Raw genomic sequence first — 22,973 nt, forward strand, 5'->3', positions numbered from 1 at the left:
CAGTAGAGTTCAATAAAAAGATCACATATTTATGATAAAATACTTTATAACACATTTGTCAAAGTAATTTAAGGGGAGGGTGATCTTTTTGGAAAATGGTACTAGAACAGTTGTATAAATAAGGAAAAAAAAACCTTCTCTCATTCATATGATAAAAATTAACCTGAAATAGTGAGAGTTCTAAGTATAAAATTTCTAGGAGCACACAGAATATTTTCTTGTTGGATTATGCAAAATTTTCTCAGTATACAAATGAACAAATCATAAGAGGAAAAAATCTGGTAAAATAGATTGAATCATAACTATAAACAGATAAGCATGATAGCACATGACTTTAACCCCAACACTAGCAGACTGATCTCTCTGAGATCAAGGACAGAAAGCCTGGTCTACACAGCACGTTGAAGGCTAGCCAGGGTTACACAGTGAGCCCCCGTCTCAAAATAAATAAAGCTATAAATAGTTGTTCTTCAAAAGAAGGTTAGAAAAGCAAACTAGGTTAGGAAAGAAAGCAGGAAAGCACTTTAAAACAAATACCCTAAGTACATAGAAAGTTCTTATCATTCTTTAAAAAGATAACCAATAAAGAACAGTATAAAATGAACAAAATTTTGAATAAATGTTAAATAGTTTAGCTATTGGGGGATGGTCTGATGTATTTTGATGTTAATTACTATTTGTTGTCTCTATGACCCACCTTTTGACTAATAAAAAGCCATCCCACCTAGTAAGGGCAAAGGAGATAGGTGGGGCTTAGAGAGAGAGAGGACTCCTGGGAAGAAAAAGAAAGATCAGAGGGAAGGAGAGGAGACCAGAGGAGAGGGTCCCAAGAGGGAAGAGAAAGCAACCGCCATGGGTTAGCTGGGGGAGAAGCACAAGGCAGGTGTGGATGCAGAATCCAGCCCAGATGAAGAACATTAGCAAGTATATGGGATTACGGATGAGAGGTAGCCTTTACTACGACCTACAACCTCATTCCAAGCTATCCAACCCCAAATACAAAACATCTACCAACAAAGGCTGCATATAGCACCTTTAGTTAAAGTACAAATTACAATAACCCAAATGTCTATGTCAACTGGTAAGTAAACTGTGGCATATCCATACAATGGAAGACTACTCAGAGAAAAAAGTAATTTTACATTCAACAGCATAGGTGAGTTTCAAAGCACTGCATTAAGAAGAACAAACTAGACACAAAAGGATGATTCCATTTACAAGATCTTTAAGAAGAATGAGCAGTGATGACTGGGGTATAAGGCAACAGAAATGGTCTCTATATGACTATGGCAGCAATACTCAATTAGATACACTTGCCAAAATTCACTAAGGTGTTCAGTTTAAACTGATGGTTTTTTCTATTACATGTCTATTTGTGTGTGTGAGAAGGGGTATGTTCACATGGCAGCACATTCATTTGAGGTATGAGATCAACCTGTGAGGCTCCATTCTCTCTTTCTACCACCTCAGTCCCAGGAATCAGACTCATGTCAAGGCTGGTAAAAAGCACTTTCACCCTTTGAGACATCACAGGAGCCCATAAGCTAGTAGTTTTTGTTTTTTTGTTTTTAAACAAAGCATACTTTAATAAAGGGTTTTAAGTACCCCGCAAAATAAAACGTAATGTAGTTTTTTCCTATTTAGCAAGTGTTCAACAGACACTGTTTACTAAAAACACAACTAAGTAGCTCACAATTAAATACTTTCTTATTCATGTACTAGTAACACAAGTAAAAATAAACAGATTCTAAACATGTGAAACCACTCACATCATTTAAAAAAAAAAAAAAAATTTTCAACAGCCTTTAATCCCAGCACTCGGGAGGCAGAGGCTGGTAGATTGATGTGAGTTTGAGGCCAGCCTGGTCTACAAAGTGAGTCCGGGACAGCCAGGGCTACACAGAAAAACCTTGTCTCAAAAAACAAACAAGCAAACAAAAAACAAAACAAAACAAAGTTTTCAATGCCATATCAAAAATGTCTATGTTCTATAAAATCACTGGACCACAGAAAACACTTGAATTATATACAAAATTTACTATCAAAGTATTATTTTTGTTTTAACCAAAAATTTCTATAGGAATTAAGAAGGGAAAATGAGCTACACAGCTATATGGTATCAATAAATAACCAGTTAGATTAAAATATATAGTGTTAGTATTAAGAACACAGGCCAGTTACAAGTGTACAGGGTTTATAATTCTGAATAACTGTGTCCATGAAATACGTGTGAACCTGCTCCTTACTATAGACTGCGGAAGTCCTACCTTCCCTGAGGACGGAGGAGAAGGACTAGCACAGGGACTTGGGTAACTGCTGCTGTCTGTGGATTTCACAGATGATTGATCGGATCGGTCATCAGTACTCCGTTTAGGATGTAAAATTCCTCTATCTTTGTACTTCTGAGGTGGATGTAAGGCTGGAGATGGAGATTTCATCAGTACTCTTGAGCAAAAAGAAGCACAGGACAGTTATACATAAGTTTGTAATACAACATGAATGCTGTTTAAATGCAAAAGCCCAGGGGCATACAATATATGGAACACTTTTAGGGGAATTTCATTGTTCTATTACATTCATTAAAAAGAAAACAAATTATAATGGGCTAGGAGTGTAACTCAGTGCTATAGCACTTCCCCAGCATGCCTAAAGCCCTGGGTTTGATCCCCAGCACCACAATGAATAAATAAATGAATATACAAAGACAGAAATAAGAGACAGTTGAAGAGTGGGAAGACAGCTCAGTAAACAGTTTGTTGCATGCTGTGGTTGGAATATAAAATGTCTGTACTGGCTGTTCTGTTTGACCATGGGTCCCCAGCTGGTAATTCTGTTCAGGAACAGCTGGAGCCTTACTGGAAGAAGTAAGCCACTGAGACAAGCTCTGAGGCTTTATAACCTTGCTACACTTCTTGCTCTTTGATGAAATATGATTATCTGACTTCCTGCTCCTACCACTGTGCCTGTCATGCCTTTCCTCCCTGTTGCCATGTCTTCCCCACAATGATGGACAAGTTGCCTTCTGTCAAATGTTTTATCAATACTTTATCAAGTATTAATATTTTGTCATGTATTTTATCATGGCAAAATAAAAGAAGTGAATGTACCATGAAATCATGAGGACCTTAATTTAAGGTCCCCATGTACCAACATAAGAAGCTGGTTTCAGCAGCACTTGTCTGTAAATCTCAGGACTAGGGTGCCAAAGAGAGGCAAATCCCTGGATCTTACTCCCCCGATACCCAAAGAGGTGAGGTCTAAGTTCACTGAGAGACCTTGTCTTAAAAATGAAGGTAGAAAGCTACTAATGAAGATATCAATACACACACACCCCAACTCCACCTTCCTAAAAACCCCACAGACTATAGGGTAAATTTTTAAAATGAGGTAAGCCACATTGAAAAATTAGAAACTGTATTGTGTAAAACAGACTTGAAAATGAAAGTGAGCTAGCACGGGAAAAATACTGGACTAGGGCGAGAATACAGAAATCTATATACCAGAACAATACTAAATGTACAACTATCTAGCATGTAACATTGTACATGTCTCTGAACTTTAAATTATTTGTTAAAAGGTTATCTTAGATGAACTCTAAGATTCTTCTAAAATTCTATAGATACCAAAAACATATCATTTAAGAAATTTTTTAATTAAAAATAATTATTTTAAATTAAAAAATAATAATGCTCATATATTATATAGAATGGTACAGTCAGACAGTATATATTCTGGTTGCAGTATAAAATTTCTAATAACATCCAACACAAGGGATACAGTTGAACCTGCAAGCTAACCACTATTCACACAGAATAAACAGAGTGTAAGATTAAATGCTGTTAGCTGGAGACAGACCAGCTCAATATGTTGGGTATCTCACAGTGTGGGTGACCTAGTTTCTTCCAAAAGGTAAGAGGAAATGCTCCATATGGCAGTATGTATTTAAAAAAAAAAAAGTAAAAGAAACAACACAAAACAAACAAACAACAACACAAAACAAAACCTGAACACCTCACCTTACAATACACACCCTGGATACAAATAAATGTAAAATTTATGGAAAGTGGGAAAATTGTAATTTTGCTGGAATGAAAAAAATACAATGTTTTCTTCAGTGCTTCACAAGGACCAGGCATTCAGCGCATCAATGACTAGGCATGCTCTTGTGTAGGAATGCTAGCCAGCAGAACTGACAGGAGGTAGTGGTGCAGGGAAAAATGGCTCTTTACACAGCACTGTCAGTGCTTACTATTCAGTGTCCAAGAAAAACGTCATTTGATATAAGGCCTTTAAAATGGATCATTTTAGAATTTGTCATCCTCCAAACAGACCTTAAATTTATGATTTCTGGTTATGCAATACCTTCAGTTTTTTTCCTGAAGGACTGGCCTTATTAAATCATAAGCACCTGCTCTAAGTCATTCATCTTCCCTTAGTATTTACAAGAAATATCTTAAAGTAATGAATTCCATTTTATTATGATTTTTTACATATACTACATTATATGTAATTGTGAAATAGAATAAATAGTTCACTGTCCTGGGGAAAATGTTCCCATCTATAAAGAATGCTCGACTCACCTTTCTGCAGTAGTAGATCCATCAGCAAACTCAGTGTCAGCTGAAGTTTTCCTACTATTATTCGATCTCCAAGATGAAGCCAAAGGAAGTTCTTCTGAAGACATGGGTCTTGGCCTCTGTCCAATTCCAGATGGTTGCTGTAAACCTGCAGACTGTTCTTCAGTGCTCAAAACAGCTATAATAGCGCGTATGGTAGCTTCATCGACTTGAGACCAAGGTTTAGATGGAGCTCTCATTCGCCGTAAAAACAAGCTATGCCACTTCTGTCTGAGCTGCAGCAATAAACTGGCAGCCTGTAATCAAATCATCCTCAGTTCAAATACAAGCAAATTGTGTATCACATATGTTAGAAAAACTTTACATTAATTATTGTCTGCAACTGTCTCTAAATAACTATCTTACATCCAATATGATTTTCTATTCATTTCATTCATTCTTTTACATAAGTAAAATTTTTAATCATAATATTCTAGGAACTAGATACAGAATGAAACAGAACAGCTAATAATGAAGACGTAAACACTGCAGATGGTAGTATGTGGTTAATACTCGAAAAGCAATAGTAAGGTAAATAAGGAGAAGTGCACTTAGCCTATCCATATTATCCTTTAGTATCTACAGAACATCAAATGACAGCCAAGAGGCAAATACATGCATAAGAAGGCCTAACACAGAGACAGACTTGAGACGCATAAGTGCTGTCAGTTCTAAATCTACACAGAGCAATAAAGTTACCAGGAATTGTGTAGAGAGTAAAGAAAAGTACAAGCTACATAGAAATAGATGCCTTTAATTAAAGCACAAGCACCTAAAATTTAAAGCAGAAGCATACACATAAAAAGAAATGACTGCAAAGGAAGAAGAATAAAAAACAGTTCACTTCATTTAAGACAAAGTATTTGGAGCAGGATTGAGGAAGAAAAAAGTAGAGAAGGGAGGATTCAAACTGGAGGTGATTCACAGTGGTGCCAAGTAGTAGAGCAAGGTTATCAAACACAGACTGGCACAGAAGCATGGATGGCACTGGTATCTTTGGCAAATGCAGTTGATTAGTACTAATGGGAATGAGATTACAGTACGCTTACAGTGAAGAATACGTGACTAAATGAAATGTAGTGATGGCTGAAAGAGCAAACCTAGCCAGTACTGACCACTGACAGCTTAGCTGCCAGCAAAAATGGAGAAAGATTAAAAATTTTAAAAAAAGGCCTAGAATAAGAAAAGGCTGTCAAGAAAATCTTAAATCTGAAAACCAAAATTTCTCTCTCCCAATTCAGTTATGAAAACAGAATAAACTCATATATTTCTCCAGAAATGGTAAAAATAAGTGGTGCTTTATATTGCGTACTCAATACACTACGTATCCAGAAATACTAAAATATTACTACTGTGGCTGAGACAATATTGATCCCTTGAAAAAATCATATTGAAATTTAATCCCTCATGCAGCAGTACTGGGAGGTGTAATTATCAGGAAATGACAATGATTAGACAGCCTTCTGAAAGGTTTGAGAGATGCACTCGCACTCCCTCCCTCCAGCTTTCCACCACAGACGGACACACCACACTTGCCCACTAAGGACAAAGGGTTTAAGGTGTCATCTGGTAAACAAAGTAACCTTTGCTGGCACCCTGATCTTAGCCTGAGGAATTCTGGTTTTCTAAAAATTACCAGCCCATGGGTGTTATAGCAGCCCAAATAGAGCGAGATAACAGTCACGCATAAATAGTAGGCTGCATCTATGTTGTCTTGAGTTCTCTGACAGAAGAAAACTGCACTGTGGCTGAATTGCATAAGGGCTCTATGAAAACTGAAAAAAAACAAACCATAGGTATTTTTTTTTTAATATTAAGGATCAATACCAAAGATAAAAATTTTAACATGCTATTTCAATTCATATTAACTAAAAGAAATTTATGTTCTATTAAAAAGCAACTTACCTCTGGTTCTAGTTTGAAATGAAGCCACTCATCAAGTTTCAAAGCAGCCAAGTTAGCAGTAGTTCTGTCCTCCATTTCACTGTCACTGCTGTCATTGGGGATGCCATCCGCTGCGACAATATGCATGGGGAAAAATCCATCACTTTACCTAATATTACCAAATGACAGAGCCATAGAAGAGATGCTCTTATGTGAAAAACTCCTCCTTACAGTCTAACAGTTCTGTGCGAAGTTCACCTAATCAAACAGGTAATAAAATTAATCTAAATATATAAATATGGACCAACAAGATGGCTCAGCACTGTAAAAATTGTTTTATGCCCAGGACCCACAGCAGAAGAAGGGAACAGAGTCCAACAATGTGTCCAATCTTTAAAGTTACCAAGAGGTGCTCCTGAACTTAACATAAGGTACAGCTCAATAAAACATCCCAAACTTCCTGAAAGAAAATATTAATTAAAAATTTAAAAAGAGCTGTTGCATTCAGAAGGAGAAGAAGACAAATACTGAGTTTTAAAAACAGGGACAACTATCAAAGAATATTTCAGCAATATATTTTAGTAATATAAAGGCAACAGAGAGTTACATAGTCCTTAACTAACAGATACTGAATTTATTGGTAAACAAAAATATTAAATGACAGTACAGGATAAACGTAATTAATAGTTACACTAAAGAAGATAAAAAGACTATACACAAAGCTTACATAAAGAGCCCAAATTTAATAGGCATCTTTATAGAAAATTATACATAAGGACTACTTAATAAGTGGTGCCGAAAAGGGAGAAACACTCCCAAGAGGGGAGGAGGAATACTTTAAATCCAACCTACTCATTGAGAAAAACAAATCTTAAAAGTCAAATTATACCTTCCCCTAGAAGCATTGCAGGTGTGGCTACGTCTATGTTCATCAATGTTCTGACCTGTGAACATCTGAGAGATTAGCAGCCTAACATACCCTGGGGGAAAAAAAGGCCAATGCCATGGGGCTCAGACAGGGAGCTAGCCTGAGCCACAACAGTCCAGCTCTGCACAAGAACAAGCCAGAGACTAGAAGAACCCTGCCTAGGTCTGAGGGCCCCAGGCTGGAGTGAGAACAACCTGATGAGAGTAGGCAGTGATGCCACCTGGCACCAAGGTGAGGTCCTGGCCTGAGCTGCCACCTGGGGCCCATCTGGGTCTGTGGCCCTGCAGCAGGAGGGATCTGTTTCCACCAAAGGCTGATTTCAGAGTGTGGACTGTGGGGAGTGGGAGAGTGAGGGTGGTGTGGTGGGGGAGGAACCATGTCTGAGGTCTGTGCAGAACTGGCCCTAGCCCTCACCTGGGTACCATGGGAAAGCTGGCTCTGGGGGAAGGGGAGGATGAGAGCAGGAGAGCTAAGCCCACCCCTAGCCAGCAGCAGTACTATGGAGAGCAGGGTTTGCACCTCCATGGACAAGGTAGAACTGGGCCGGGTACAGGAGGTGAGAGGTTGGGGTGGGAAGAGCAGAAAAGCCTGTGGGCTGATTAGCTTAGAGACCTCTCAGGCTAGGGATCCAGAGGTTTAAGTTGGCCCACCCCAACATCTACCCATTGATGAACTACTGACGTTCATGAAGGGACCAGTCTTACAGATCCAAAACTACAGGATCTCCATGACATAGGGCAACAACGGGATATTTGAGAGTAGTCCCAGTGAGGTCCCAGTATTGATAGAACAGCAGAAGCCAGAGGCCTCATATCGGACCAACAATCATTGCAATGACCTCTGCAAGCAGAGAAGTGTGGACAAAAGAGTATACTCTGGAACACACTGTGGCGCACTATAGCTTCCACAATGATATTTTTTTTTTCTCAGTTCGGGGTGTTGCAAGGGTGGAGGGCAAGTACAACAGGAGAGGGAGACGAATGGGATTGGGGAGCACGACCTGGAAATACACAAACAGGCAATAAAAAGTAAAACAATAAAAACAAAACAAAAATCCCAAAAAGTCAAATTACAGAAAACAAATAGTTGTCACAGCAATACAAGAATTACACTTTCTCATCTCTGAAAGTAAATAGTATAAGATTAACTAATCTGACTATGCAGTAATCAAACCAACGTAAAGTGTGATAGAAAAAGGCTAGTAAGTTTAAAGCTATAAAACTGTTTTGTTAGGTTGGCAGGACTAATATTGTGAATATGTCTATACTATTCAAAGCAATCTGTAGATTCATTGCAATCTCTGTCAAAATTTCAAGGACATTCTTCACAGAACTAAAAAAAATCCTAAAATTCTTATGGAAACACACACACGCGGATTCGAAAACAGCTTTAAGCAGAAAGAACCTAACTGAAGATATCAACATTACTCAACCCCTGGATGGAAGGCTGGTGGCACTCAGAGGAAAGATAGCAGGCTACCAAGAAGAGACTTGATACCCTATGAGCATATACAGGGGGAGGAAGTCCCCCTTAGTCACAGTCATAGGGGAAGGGAGTAAGGGTTGAAAATGGGAGGGAGGGAGGGAAGAATGGGAGGATACAAGGGATGGGATAACCACTGAGATGTAATATGAATAAATTAATAAAAATTTTAAAAATATTAAAAAAAACATTACTCAAACCTCAAACTAGACTATGGGCTCATAGTGATAAAGCCAGCATGTAAAGGGCAATCGATGGCATGTAACAGCTGACCCAGAGATAAACTCGAACAGCTATGGACACCTAACTTTTGACAAAGGTAAGAGCAACAAAAACCACTGGAAAAAAAGAAAGCCTTTGCAACAAATAGTGCTTGCAAACTTGATATCAACTTGCAGAATGAAATTATATATGCATCTTTCACTCTGCACAAAAATCAACTTAAAGTAGATCAAAGAATTTAATTTAAAACAAAAAAACACTTGGAATGTTAAAAGAAAATCACAGGGGAAACACTTCAAAACATATGCCAATTTCATGGACAGAATTACTAGAGCACAGGAACACAGCCTCAGCAACGGAATAATGTGATTACATAAAATTAAAGCTTCTGCACAGCAAAACAATCATCAGAATTAGTATGCAGCCTTCAGAAGGGGTTAATTTCTAAAATAAATAACTACAAAAAATAAACACCCCCTCAGCTTGTAGAGGCAACCTTGACTCACACTGTATTAAGGTATGTCTCTGCATATTCGATTGTTAATTGCTGAGCCAGCAGAGAGAGAGCTAAACGCTAACAGGTTCTGGTTTTGTCACTGCTATTGAAGAATCTCCTATCTCAATGTTGTATAAGAATTACTCCCCAGTTATCTGTGATTCATTAGTAAAGAAGAAGAAGAGCCTATGAGTAGGTAGAGGAGACAGTAAGTGGGACTTCTGTTCGAGTCTGTGGCTCCCAGGTAGAGAGAGAGGGACAGACAGATGCAAGGAAGAAGGTTGCTGGGCCATGAGGAGTCACCAGGAGGATAAAGAGGTGACTACAGGGCATTTGGCTGGGAATTAGCTAGACTAGCATACATGGGTTAGAATAGATGAGAATCACTTTAACACATTAATAAATGTAACAAGTATCCATCTCATTATTTGGGAGGTAGAGTGGACAAAGGAAAAAAAAACCTTTAATTCAACACAAACTCCTGCCAATAAATATTGGCCAATGATCTGAACAACGTTCTCAACAGAAGCAACATAAACAAGCACTAACACTTTAAAAAGTGTTCAGCATCTACCCATCAGAACAATACAAATTAAACCTACACTGAGAATCTATCACACCCTTGTCAAAAAGGCTACCACAAACAAAAACAATATAAAACAAACAAAAAACAGGGACAATAAATGCTGGCAAGGATTGACGAAAACAGGAGACCTCATCTAGTGAGGCCACTGTGGAAATCAGTACATGGGCATCTCAAAAAGCTAATATAGAACTGGTATATGCCCCACTATACCAACCACAACATATACCCAAAAGTTCCTTACATCCTACTACAGAGATATGTTTATACTATTCTTTTTATAAGTGCAAGGAAGTGGAATCAGCCTAGATGTTCATCAACAGATCAGTGAAAATGTGACAAATAAAGACACTGGAAATTGTTCAATCTTAAAGAAACATGAAATTTTCAGAAATATCTGTGTAACTGGAAAATACTATGTTAAGCAAGGTAAACCCAGCTTCAGATATTAGCTCTAACTTTGCAGATCCTATCCTCTGTTAAGTATATGGTTTTAAATGATAGTACATATGAACAAAGACCAGGAGACTAGAACAGAGCCTATCTCTGACTGGGGAAAAGAAGATCAGGCTTTAAGGCAGAAGGGTGTAGAGAAGACAATACAGCAAAACGGAAGAGAAACCCAGAGTCAAATGGACACTGAAAGGAAGGAGGCAGAGAGATGAGAGCAGACGAGGGCTGCAGAGAATCAACCAAGTATTATGGAAACCTCATATCAGCTAATTATCAAATAAAACAGTAATAATTTATTAAATTAAAATAGAATTCAGTTTATAGAAAAATAGCAATATCTATATAAGTAAATGAGTAAAAGAAGAAATAAACAACACAATAAGAAATAAACAACTAAAAGGAGAAGAAAAAAATCCAAAGTGCCAATGAAATCTTTAATTTTTTAAAATAGCATTCTAAGCACTAGCACCTAAAGATGACAACACAAGAAAAGAACCATTTACTCTGTATAAGGAAGCATCATAATATTTACATGGTTTTATCAAGTAACTGATTATTTTTAAGGCAAGGAATTTAATTTTTCCATTTTCAAATTAACTTTTATTTTAAATTACTCTTCCCCACATGTATTTTAGATTCTATACTATATAATAACCCATGTAACCAATGTCCTAATAACACAATTTCTAATAGCAAATTATACAACTGTTCTAGGTAATAAATAAATGTTGTCCTTCAGTAATACTTAAGTTTCCATAAAATTAACATAAAAATCACACTTTAAGTTTATAAGGTTTAACATGTAACTTCAAAGACAACAAATCTTATAGAAACTCTGGATGCTTCACAGGAATAAAAAATTCCCTCGTTTATTTAATCTATGCATTTCCAGGTGTTGTTGTTTCTGTCCTTGTTATACTCAAGGGAAGTATTAAATGAATAAAAAAAATAAAAGACATAAATGAACCAAAACTCCCACCATAACTACTCTCTTAGTAGTTACTTGGCATTATTTTATTTTTAAGTTTTTTGAAATGGTTCTCATTGTGTGGCCCTGACCAGAACTTACTGTGTGCACCAGATTGGCCTTGAACAACAACCCTGCTGCTTTTGCCCCAAGGGCTAGAATTACAAGGGTATACTACTTACTGCATGGGGTTCCTACCACATGAGTCCTACTCTCACCATGAAACATAATCTACTCTGAGCCAATCATGTCATTGAAACTGCTCTTGACAAGACCATCAATAAATGCCATATTGCCAAACCCAACTTAAAATTTTCACTCTATATCTTTTCCTTCAAAATTAGTTAAAAGAGCCAACCATTTCTTTCTTAAAAAATATTTACCTTCAACACTTTCTTCCTCTTCTCTAAAACCATTCTCATACCTTTAAAATATTTACAATCTGGTAGTTCTTAAACAAGTACTCTCCAGGCCTCTTTCCTGAACTCCAAGAGGTAACAGCCAAAAGTCTTCTAAAAATATTTCACTTAGGGTGCTTTAATCTCAGCCTTAAAGATTCCTAAAAAGGACCTTTTGACTTGTAACCTACACCGCTTCTAGGATTAATCTACCCCTAGATTTTCAATCTCAAATAAGTAGTAGCAGGAGCTGGAGAGACAGCTCAATGATTAAGTTGCTTGGTGCACAATTGTGACAACCAGAGTTAGGGTCCCAGCACACACAGTAACAAATCAGGTGTTCTGCCCACAATAGAATCATGAGGCCTTGTTGGCTGCTAGCCTAGCTGAGAAAGCATAAGCCTCAAGCTCAGAGAGAGCCTGCCTCAAAGGAATAAGCAGCGTGGGAAACTAAGACCCTAATGCCCTCTTCTGACAGTCCCCCACCACTTGCACATTTAACATAGTCTCATACTCCACCCCAACATACATAATAAATAAAAATGGGCCATCATTATTCAGCAACCTACTATAACCAAAAACCTCAGAATATAAAAAGAAATAGCACTAGGAAAATAATTTTAAAATGTGAGTGGAAAAAAAGACATTAGAGTATTTGCATAAAAATGAGAATATTAGTTACTTTTAAATTTTATCTTTATTTATATTATCACTTAAACTCATGTGGAAAACAAACATCTTCCCAGCAGTAAGATTAATAAAAATAAACCAACAATCTGTTAACTGAAAATAAATTTCAAGAAAAGTGGTATATCTTACTATTTCCTGTCTCACTACATCAAATATATACCTTTGCATTTCCTAATTATCTCTATATGTCAAGTATAACTCAGTAGTTTCTAATACACTCATGTTATAAAAAAAAGGACAAATTTTTGTATTTTTATATTATTGGTTTAGTTTATTTTTATTTCTTCATACCACATTTACCTCTAAAGGATGAAGGTTCCTGAAGAGCATTACTTGCCAGTCTCGCTGGGCCACAGAACACCAGTACAGTTACAGGTGTCACTGCTGAACAACATCTGATATTAGCAATTCTATGGGCTCTGGTCATTTCATCATAAATAAGCCAATCCGTGGGCAATGCCTGAATTGCTGCAGCCTGACCATTGGCTGGAGGGATCTACCAAGACAGTAAAAAGACAGTTATTACTTAATTTATTGGTAGTACTTTTAAGTCCTTCAATGAAACAGACATGTATATTAGTACTCAAAAATTAAAGCTAGGCATTGTTCTTTTGTTTTGTATAGATTTTCACACCACTTCCCCAATGTTACTACCTCTTCTATTTCTAAGATTCAATATTTTATTACACATATTTTACAAATTAATTTGCTAAAGCAGAGGCAGTTGGAGTATTTTTATCTTTAACTTCCTAAATTTGATTCGCCACAATATCTAAGAGTATTAAAAATGTTTTACCTTTTTATATTGAGGCTGACTGAGAACTGAAGTGGGATGAAACCGTACTTTTTTTTCCTTTGGCCCTGTCAATACTATATTCTCTCTGTCCACATGGACTAAATTAGGATACATGCCTGCTACCAACGCAGCTTTCACAACAGCCCAGTTCTCGGAGTTTGTGTTAACATCTCGAATGTCACCACCACCTCGTGCTCTAACAAAACCTACATGGACAAAAACAGCACACCAATCTTTTCTATTATGCAAAAGGCACTTTGTGAACATTTGACCAAAATAAATGTAAATCCATATAACTTTAACAATATCCATGCATGATTAACACTTTGTGAACATTTGACAAAAAAATTGTAACCCCATATAAATTTAACAATATCCAATTCCATGATTAATACATTCCACTGTAGCAAGTAGGAAGTATAAAACTAATAGACAAAAGTTTTAGATCTGTTCAGGCTAGATTAACTACATTATTTCCTGGGACAAGATCTCATTATGTAACCTCAACAGATCGTGAACATTTGGGATGTTGGTGTATGGCTATTATGTCTGGCTCTATTTGCACATTTTTCAGTAAAGTCATTCAGCAGTTGCTGTGTTGGATAGCTCTTTGTCAACAAGACAAAAGCTAGAGTTACCTACGAAGAGGGACCCTAGACTGAGAAAACGCCCCCATCAGACTGGCCTGTAGCCAGGTCTGTGATGGATCTTCCTGACATGGATATGCTAACCACCGTGGGCAACGTCATCCCTGGCAGGTACTCCTGGATGGTGCAAGGAAGCAGGCTAAGGAAGCAATGAAGAGCAAGTCAGCAAGCAACATTCTTCCAGATTTCTCTTTACTTCCTACCCTGACTTCCTTTGGTGATGTAGCAACTGTGAGTTGAAATAAACCCTTTCCTCTCCAGGTTGCATTGATCATGATCTTTATTATAGCAAAAGAAACCAAACTAAGACAGCTGCTATGAGAAACACTCTCTCCAAGCTCACCGCTTGAGATCCAAACCATTCTGTTGACCTTTATCAATGTTTTCATTTTCTCAGACATCAACCGTAAAAGTACAGTCAAGTATGTACACTGTATGCTTGAATTTCCAAAAGCCTTCATATTTTCCTATATTTAAAACAAATCTAAATTCTCAATTCTCTTTTTTCCCTTAATACTTCAGCAACATAAAAATCCAGATTCTTATACTATTGACTATCACTTCAGTTACCTACATTACTTAAGCAACAACACATCTTCAAAGAAGCAGTCCTTAAAGAAAACCGTAACAATTGAATCCTCTCAAAAAATTACATACCATCAAGTTATTACCAATCACTTCAGTGTTCCACATACACACAGCAGCCATATTAATCTAATTAAATTCTTTTTAAAATTAAGTTCTTATAATTGCTATTTCAGAGTTAAATAACTTCTGATTGGTAAAGGAAAAAATTAAATATAACAACTTATTAAGTCTAAATTGAACTTTAACAAAAAATATAAATTGCTGACTGCCAATAGTATCAAAAGGGTATACAGATTATATAGTTTACTACTACAACCAGAGTATTATTTTATTTTGTCAATAAGCAAAAGTCCAGAGGATAAAGTGTGTACATCAGTTCATGAATATAGACATATAGTATGATATAAAAAGAACAGGAACTGGTATAACTTTAAATCTAGAAACATGAAGAATAAGCAGGTATTGTATGTAGAAAAACCTTACCTGATGCTCTAAGCTGACCAAGCAACTGTGTCCTCATGCCTATAATAATTTCCATTGTAGCTTGTGAAAGAAAATTCTTTTCACAAAAGGCTCGCTCCCACCCATCACTCCGTGCTTTCTGCCATGCCTACAAAACAAAGCAAAACAACTCAGAATATGTAACAAGACACATTTACAAATCACAATGAAGTGAGGCATCAAAGTAATGCAATTATATCAATCATTCAAGGTAAAGTATTATTCTGATAATTTTACAAAAGTCTAAAATTTCATTATGACATTAGACTTGTCATTTAGTTTATGGACAACTGCTATCTTGCTAATTCAGTTTACAAAATCTCAATGAGAACAAATATTAAGTGATTCAAATAACCAATTCTGTAAAAATAACTATCCTCATAGATTCAATTTTGAGCTGGTATATAGATAGCTAGTTTTATTACACACAAGTGAGAGGTTTTTTAGTAGTATTTTTCATTAAAATATTTTATGTCTAGGAATCCTGAAAGTCCTAATATAGTAATAATCTCTATGCGACTCTCCCAATTTGACTGGAAATGGAAAGTGAGACTTCTAGAAGTCACACAGTGTAAAAATCTGTCCTTTGAAAACATGCTGTTATTCTGGTTGGGAACATAACTAAGAGAAATCTCTTCTGCGTTCAAAAGAGCTGGAAAAGAATAACACAGAAATTCTACTCTAGATTTCTGATTATTACTTGTTTCTCTAATATTTACTACCTAATATCCCAATTCAACAATCCATCATTCAATACTGACCGTAAAAGAGCTTATAATTGCCAAAAATGACCTATGTTGTGAAAATCTTGGATGCCTAAAAGAGCGTTTTCCATACAAACAAAGAGAAACGTAAGATTATATAGAGAGGCATAGCCTATAGTGAAGAAATTTTAAGAATTAAAAAAAGATGTCTCTTTTTTAAGGAACAATACATTCTTCCCTCAATATTTGAATTTCTAAATTACACTTCATTTCTCTCATCAGAGACGTCTTAACTTTTTGTTTACTCAATATCTCACTACAACTTTTTAAGGTTTTAAATTATTAGTTTTTGCTTTATAAAATTAGATTATTGGCACAGTGCCTTGAGTGTACAAGGAAAAAATACTGTAAAAAAAGAATTTCACAAATAATACTAAATTGAAGATAATTTTCTTTCAGTCTTTGTTCTGTGTCCTCTACATAGCACACAACCATTTTAAATAATAAGTTTAAGAGTATTTCTAGGCCAAGTAATGACTGAACAATAAGCAACTTTCAAGCATTTAATACAAATTATATACGTGCTTACATATAGCCTAATTATGTAAAAATAAGGGAACAGAATAGAGATCAATGGTCATGTTAAACTATGAGGAACAATCAGATTTAAAAAATATAACTATTTGTTGTTGTTGTTTGTTTTGTTTTTAATGCCTAAGACATAAGGACAAGTTGTAGAGGCTTTGCTTGACAAAGTTTCAAAGATCTCTTGATGATCACCACTGCTCTTAAATATCATCTATGGTCCTGGTCTAATTTTGCCTAAAAACTACTTTGAAATCTGTTTTTTTCTCCTAAAAATTGCCTTTCTATTTCTCACTTTGAGTCCAGCCCTAATGAAACATACACTGGAAAATTTTTTCCAATAGAAAATGTTGAAAGAAGGCATCTGGCCAAAGGCTTGAGACAATGAGAGAGTTTTGGCTCTGACTATTGTGAGCTGCCAAGCAGAAACTGCTAGATATTGTTAGCTGTAGAAAAGTAAAACTTGTTCATATAATAAATCAAAAGTTTCTTTAGAATCTGCTTTGAGAGCAAAGAAGGTGGGCTTGGAAGGTCATGCTTTACAGATATTTTACAACAGAGGCCCCCTTAGCAGTTAGCTTAGGCTTGGATAGCACACCTGCTGGTTTGGGACTGGAAGTAAGTCAAATCCTTTCTGTGTTGAACATTTAGTTCAAGCTATGTTGCTAGGACAATCAGGGAAAGACAATGGCTTTAGTCCAGGGAAATTTATGATTAAACTTTCCTGAGTATCGTTTAAGAAATAATAATCACATGCTGGCCATTGCATGGAAATTGATTGATTTTGCTGTATGGTTTATTGTAGGTTATAGAGAACTGTTTGTATTTATTTCTTTGTTAGACTGTTCTCTTGCTCTGTTTAATTTTAAAGGCTCTATTGATTGTAGAAGATGAGAAAATCATGATGTAATCTGTAATGAAAAATTTCAACTTTACCTTAAATAAAGTACTGGAGTTGGCTCAAAAAGATATAGAAAAATAGAAGAAAAATAAAGTTCTCCTGGGCTAGAAGACCTTTTAGTTTCGCACTGCAATTTATGCCTAGGCATGCATATTTCTTTTCTCCTCCATTCTTCAATCTCTCCTCAACAATTAGCTCCTTTAACTGTTCACCAACAGCTGGCTCCTTTAACTAACTCTTCCCAGCCAGCTCAATTCTTCCTACCACAGAATCACCAAGACATTCTCTTCTCTTTTCCTGAAGCCTGTCTTCAGGATTTTGATATTAGAATTATATTATTTCTCTAGTTCCTTTCTTCCCTCAGTCAGTCCCATATACTTCTCTTGGTTGCTTTCAAATTCATGGCCTCTTTCTTCATTGTTCCATGCATATAGGTATATACATATATATTCTCAAACATAACCTGCCAGTCTGTATAATGTTACTCGTACATTCTGCTTCAGGGAGGATCATTTGTTACTGAATCACCAGTTGGTATGTCCTTCCTTGGGAAGGCGTATTTCTCCCACTCTCGGTACTCCTTAGCTGCCTGTACTTCTTTGTGTAGGGCTAAGGCCTCTTTGTCTTCTCCCCATCCACTTTTGCTCTATTTGATGAAATGTGACTTCTGAGACTAAAGAGATGGCTCTGCAGTTAAGGGCATTTGTTGCTTTTGTGTAGAAGCTAGGATCAGTTCTAAGCATGACATGGTAGCTCACAATCATCCATAACCCTACCTTCAGGGAATCAAACCCCTCTTCTAACCTACACAGACACCAGGTACACACATGATATACAGACATACATGCAAGAAAAACATTCCTACAAGTAAAAACAAATAAATATTAAATAAAAATAAATAAAATGTGGCTTCCCAAGTAAAACAAAATTAACAAAGTGTTTATAGTTTATTCTATTTTTTAAACTGCTACACTTGCCCCAGAATGTATTTAACACAGGATGTTTAGCAAGCAGCGAACGTGACAGTACCTGGAACGCTCTGAGAAGTGCCATGTGGTCACTGAAAGTCCCCGCAGTGAAGCGCTTCCTACAAAGCATGGCTGCACGTTTCTGAGAGGCCTGGGTAGGCAGTACAAAAGGGTCGCGATAAGCTAGTGTGCAGGCAATGGTAAGGATGGGATCCAGACACTTTAAAACAACAGCACACAGGACCATTTTACCAAGATGTGGTTCTACTGGCAAATCAGCCAAATGATACCCAAGTTCAGTCAGATCTTCCCATGCATCCATTGCATCTATTGTCTAGGTAAAAGGAGGAAAAAACAAAACAATTTGACATAGCCCAAAATGATGCTTAAATTAAAAACTCACTAAATATGAAATATAAATGTCCTTTTATCATATCACATAAAAATATATTTATATTAAATATATGCATATATAAGAACTATATCTACTATTTTAAAATACCAGAGCACCAAAGTGCTAAACAACTAACCATTTTTAAAGAATAAAATTATTAAAACATATGCTCATGTTGAACTTAACTCGTAAGTTGAAAAAACAAACAAGTAGAATAAATAAAATACCAACCTTTAGCATCTGAACAGCGTTTCTTACAATTAAAGCTGGAGGCGGTTCAGGGGCTTTCATAAGGAAGTCAGCAATGGTACAATTAACTGGGGCTAGCAGCTTGGTATGTAAACAAAGTTCCTGTAAACCACAATGGGAAAAAACATTATAACTATAGCATTGACTTATATTTTAAGAAAACCATGAGAGCCATGTGTCCCATTAACAGACTAGCCAAGTCTCAGAGTCAAAGGCATAGAGGAACAATACCTTCAGGGAAATATGCTCATGATGCCCTCAGTCAACTTTCACCAAAATGACCAATTTGCCTTCTGGCAACATTTCTCCTATAGATTTTACCCACAACACTTAAAGAGTCACTATCGAAATAGTAAGTAATTTTTCTCCCTTTATGTTCACTTCATTCTTTCATCTTTTTCCATTCAACAAATATTTGGGTGCTTTCTACAGATAGGCACTATGCAACCAGTCAGATAGACTGGATAGTGCCTGCTCTTTTGGAGTTTATAGGAGAATGAAAAACAGACCTTAAACTACTTTAGTACATCATTATTAAGTTGTCTATTTAATTATAACTGTGCTAAGTGCTACGAAGGATACTGGGTGCCACAGGGGTTAGGGGAAGTAATCTGAGACTCTTAAATGCTACAATAAACTTGCATGCATATGCATGAATGCACACACTTATGAATGGCCCCCATAATTTAAATGTGTCCCAATAATTTTAGTTATCTGAAGGTTCAGTAAGATTTGTATAGAGAAAAATCTTTACCTGAATATATCCCACTTCATAAATTTAAGTTATGATTTTATTTTGCAAACTGATTTTCTCAAGCTCAATCAGTAGAAACTGAGTGGCATCTGTCCCCTCACCCACAAACAAAGCCTTAGGAGGCTGTAAGTCTACCTGCAATGGCATTCTCAAGAGTTCTGGAGTCTGAAATTCCAGCATGTTCTGAAACCGGAGTCTACTAAACAGACGGAAACAAATTCCAGGTCTACATCGTCCCGCTCTTAAAAATAAAACAGAAAATGAAGACTCAGATACGGAAAAAGCACAATAATAATAAAATTACAAACTAGTGTGATTTAGAAGACAGAAAAATGAATCACGATCAAGACATATGAACATTTAGAAGGTATTTTGTACTCTGGGACTCAATATTATTTACTGAGCAAGATTCACAAACAATGCCTTTTATAACAGCTTTTAAAAAAATCAAAATTAGTAACAAATCTGAAATTGAAATTCAAAATATAAATGCTTAGTATTTTATTGTTGTTGTTGTTCTTTTGCATTTTTTTTTTTAAGATGAAAAAAACCTGTGTATCATTGGCTGCCCTGGGCGTGAACTCGTAGACCCACCTGCCTCTGTCTCCCAAATGCTGGGATTAAAGGTGTCGCCACGGTATCCAGTTATGTTTAGCAATTTCAATTTAATAAATTTCATGAAGATGTTATCAAGCACAATGTTCCATCCAACTGATAAGAGTTCTACAAATTATGAATTCACAACAACAAGGGCTGGCATTTATTCCATCATCACAGTGGTATACAGTTTCTTGGAAAGTATAAGAAAATATAATGAAGTGGTCTCCTTTTATTTCTAATCAGGGAAATAGCTGATGTCTGGAATGTATGACAGAGATACTTCCAACCTCACAACCCAGCTCACAACCCAGAAAGGATAAAGAATGAAGGAAACACAAAGGTCACAAAATCTGATGTCTTTGAACCACTCCTTTCTTCATCAACTACTTCCCAAGAGCAGGTTCTTCAGACTCCCCCTCCACTCAGCCTCCTCTGTGGAATTTTTATCTTCGCCCACACCTTAAATGCTGGCGTCTCTCCGAGGTTGGGCATAGCCCTCTGCTCCTCATGAACTATCATCTCATCATCTGCAGTGATCTTAATTGTCCTCTACCTTCAACTTCCATCCACCCTAAATCTCCTGATGTTAATCATAGGCCTGCACTTCAGAAGCACCTGGGACAGCTGCACCTGGGATTTCTTGTCAACTAAAACTCAAGATAGTCCAAAGGCAATTATTCTTCTCAACAGAAAAACCCTTACCAACGTCTCTGACAAAAGCAGCAGCAACTGTCCAATATTCTAAAACAGAATGCTAAAAAACATGTAATCTTTTATTCTATGTGTGTGTGTGTGTGTGTGTGTGTGTGTGTGTGTGTGTGTGTGTGTTATACACACAGGTATGCTACAGAATACGTGCACAAGTCCGAGAACAACTTTCAAGAGTAGGCTGTGCCCTTTTACCATAGGTTTCCCGAATCAAACTCAGGTCTGCAGCCTTGCATGACAAGTGCTTTTATGAGCCTTTTTGCCAGCCTCGCATTCTTGATTCTACTTGATTCCTAACCCCTCATCGCCATACATAAAAAAAAAATCCCAATATTAGTTCTTTATCTTGAATCAAATTGTCCATCACCTTTTCACCCTGCTATTGTCTCTCTTAACAAAAATACTAATACTGTCTATTGTTTCTCTCTTATGGAAATGAAAGTATTAATGAACCCATTCTCCAAGAAGCAGAAAGAATGCTAAAATCATATCACTACCTTTTTTAGATAGCATAAGAGCAGTTAAAGTGAATACTGCTCGTACAGAGGCCCCAATCCTCCCCTTTATCTCCAGCTCCCGGAGGGCAGCACTTCTGGTGTCCACAAGCACCTACATATACTCTCTCACTATAAACACGTTTATTTAAATGTGTATTTCTGGCTTCTTTATAAAAAAAAATATCCGGTATCTGGGCTTCAATTTGATTCCATTGATCAACCTGTTTTTATGGCAATGTCATGCATTTGGGTTGTTTGTTTGTTTGTTTGTTTGTTTGTTTAATTACTATAGCTCTGTAGTAGAGCTTGAAATCAGGGATGGTGACACCACTTGGAAATTATTTTATTGTACAGGATTGCTTTAGCTATGCTGGGTTTTTGTTTTTCCATATGAAGTTGAGTATTGTTCTTTCAAGGTCTGTAAAGAATTGTGTTGGAATTTTGATGGGAATTGCATTGAATCTGTGGATTGCTTTTAGTAAGATGACCATTTTTACTATGCTAATCCAATCAATCCATGGACATGAGTGATCTTTCCATCTTCTAATACCTTCAATTTCCTTCTTCAAAGACTTGAAGTTCTTATCATACAGGTCTTTCATTTGCTTGGTTAGAGTTACTCCAAGATACTTGATGTTATTTATGGCTATTGTGAAGGATGTTGTTTCTTTGTTCATCATCCGTACATAAAAGGGCCACTGATCTTTGTGAGTTGATCTTGCATCCACCCCTTCACTGAAGGGATTTATGGGCTGCAGGAGTTCCCTGGTAGAATGTTTGGTGTTGCTTTTGCATGCTATCATATAACCTACAAATAATGACACTTTGACTTCTCCCTTTCCAATCTGTACCTCCTTCCTCTTGTCTTATTGCTCTAGTGAAAACTTCAAGTACTATATTGAATGAATATGAACAGAACAGACAACCTTGTCATATTCCTGATTTTAGTGGTCAGTTGCTTTAGGTTTCTCTCCATTTAATTTGCTGTTGGTCATAGGCTTGCTATAAACTGCCTGTATTATGTTTGGATGTGCTACTTACACACACACCCCAGCCAAAAAATACTTCAAGACCAATTTGCGCTGTCTAACACATGACAACTTAGCAGGTGCTACAATCTTCCAAGAAAACTCTCTGTCTCTGTCCCAGCAGCTGACTGCCAATAGCTCCACAGATATGGAGCTCAATTCCCCTCTCTGTCCATGTTGGGATTTGGTATGACTTGAGCTTGCAACTCAACCTATATTTAACTTTTGAAAATTACCCCAAAAGGGCCAGTGACATGGCAGAGGGGTTAAAGTCACTTGCCACCAAGCCAGGAGACCTTAGTTCTACTCTCAGGGTCCACATGGTGGAAGGAGA

At 36.7% G+C, this 22,973-nt stretch overlaps 1 protein-coding gene across 1 annotated transcript in view; it reads right to left on the bottom strand.

The window, feature by feature from the left end:
• YTHDC2 (YTH N6-methyladenosine RNA binding protein C2) overlaps positions 1-22,973 on the bottom strand; it is a 61,900-nt gene that overhangs the window by 6,942 nt on the left and 31,985 nt on the right. Inside the window, exons 18-26 of the mRNA XM_084778402.1 lie at positions 19,942-20,047; positions 19,035-19,154; positions 18,471-18,743; positions 15,234-15,360; positions 13,516-13,721; positions 13,020-13,215; positions 6,522-6,631; positions 4,581-4,873; positions 2,268-2,445 (exon numbers count right to left, since the gene is read on the bottom strand). Coding sequence (XP_084634528.1) covers positions 2,268-2,445; positions 4,581-4,873; positions 6,522-6,631; positions 13,020-13,215; positions 13,516-13,721; positions 15,234-15,360; positions 18,471-18,743; positions 19,035-19,154; positions 19,942-20,047 — 1,609 coding nt within the window. The remainder of the gene's footprint in view (positions 1-2,267; positions 2,446-4,580; positions 4,874-6,521; positions 6,632-13,019; positions 13,216-13,515; positions 13,722-15,233; positions 15,361-18,470; positions 18,744-19,034; positions 19,155-19,941; positions 20,048-22,973) is intronic.

Source organism: Acomys minous (assembly GCF_964271855.1).
Source record: "Acomys minous genome assembly, chromosome: 4".
Taxonomy (NCBI): domain Eukaryota; kingdom Metazoa; phylum Chordata; class Mammalia; order Rodentia; family Muridae; genus Acomys; species Acomys minous.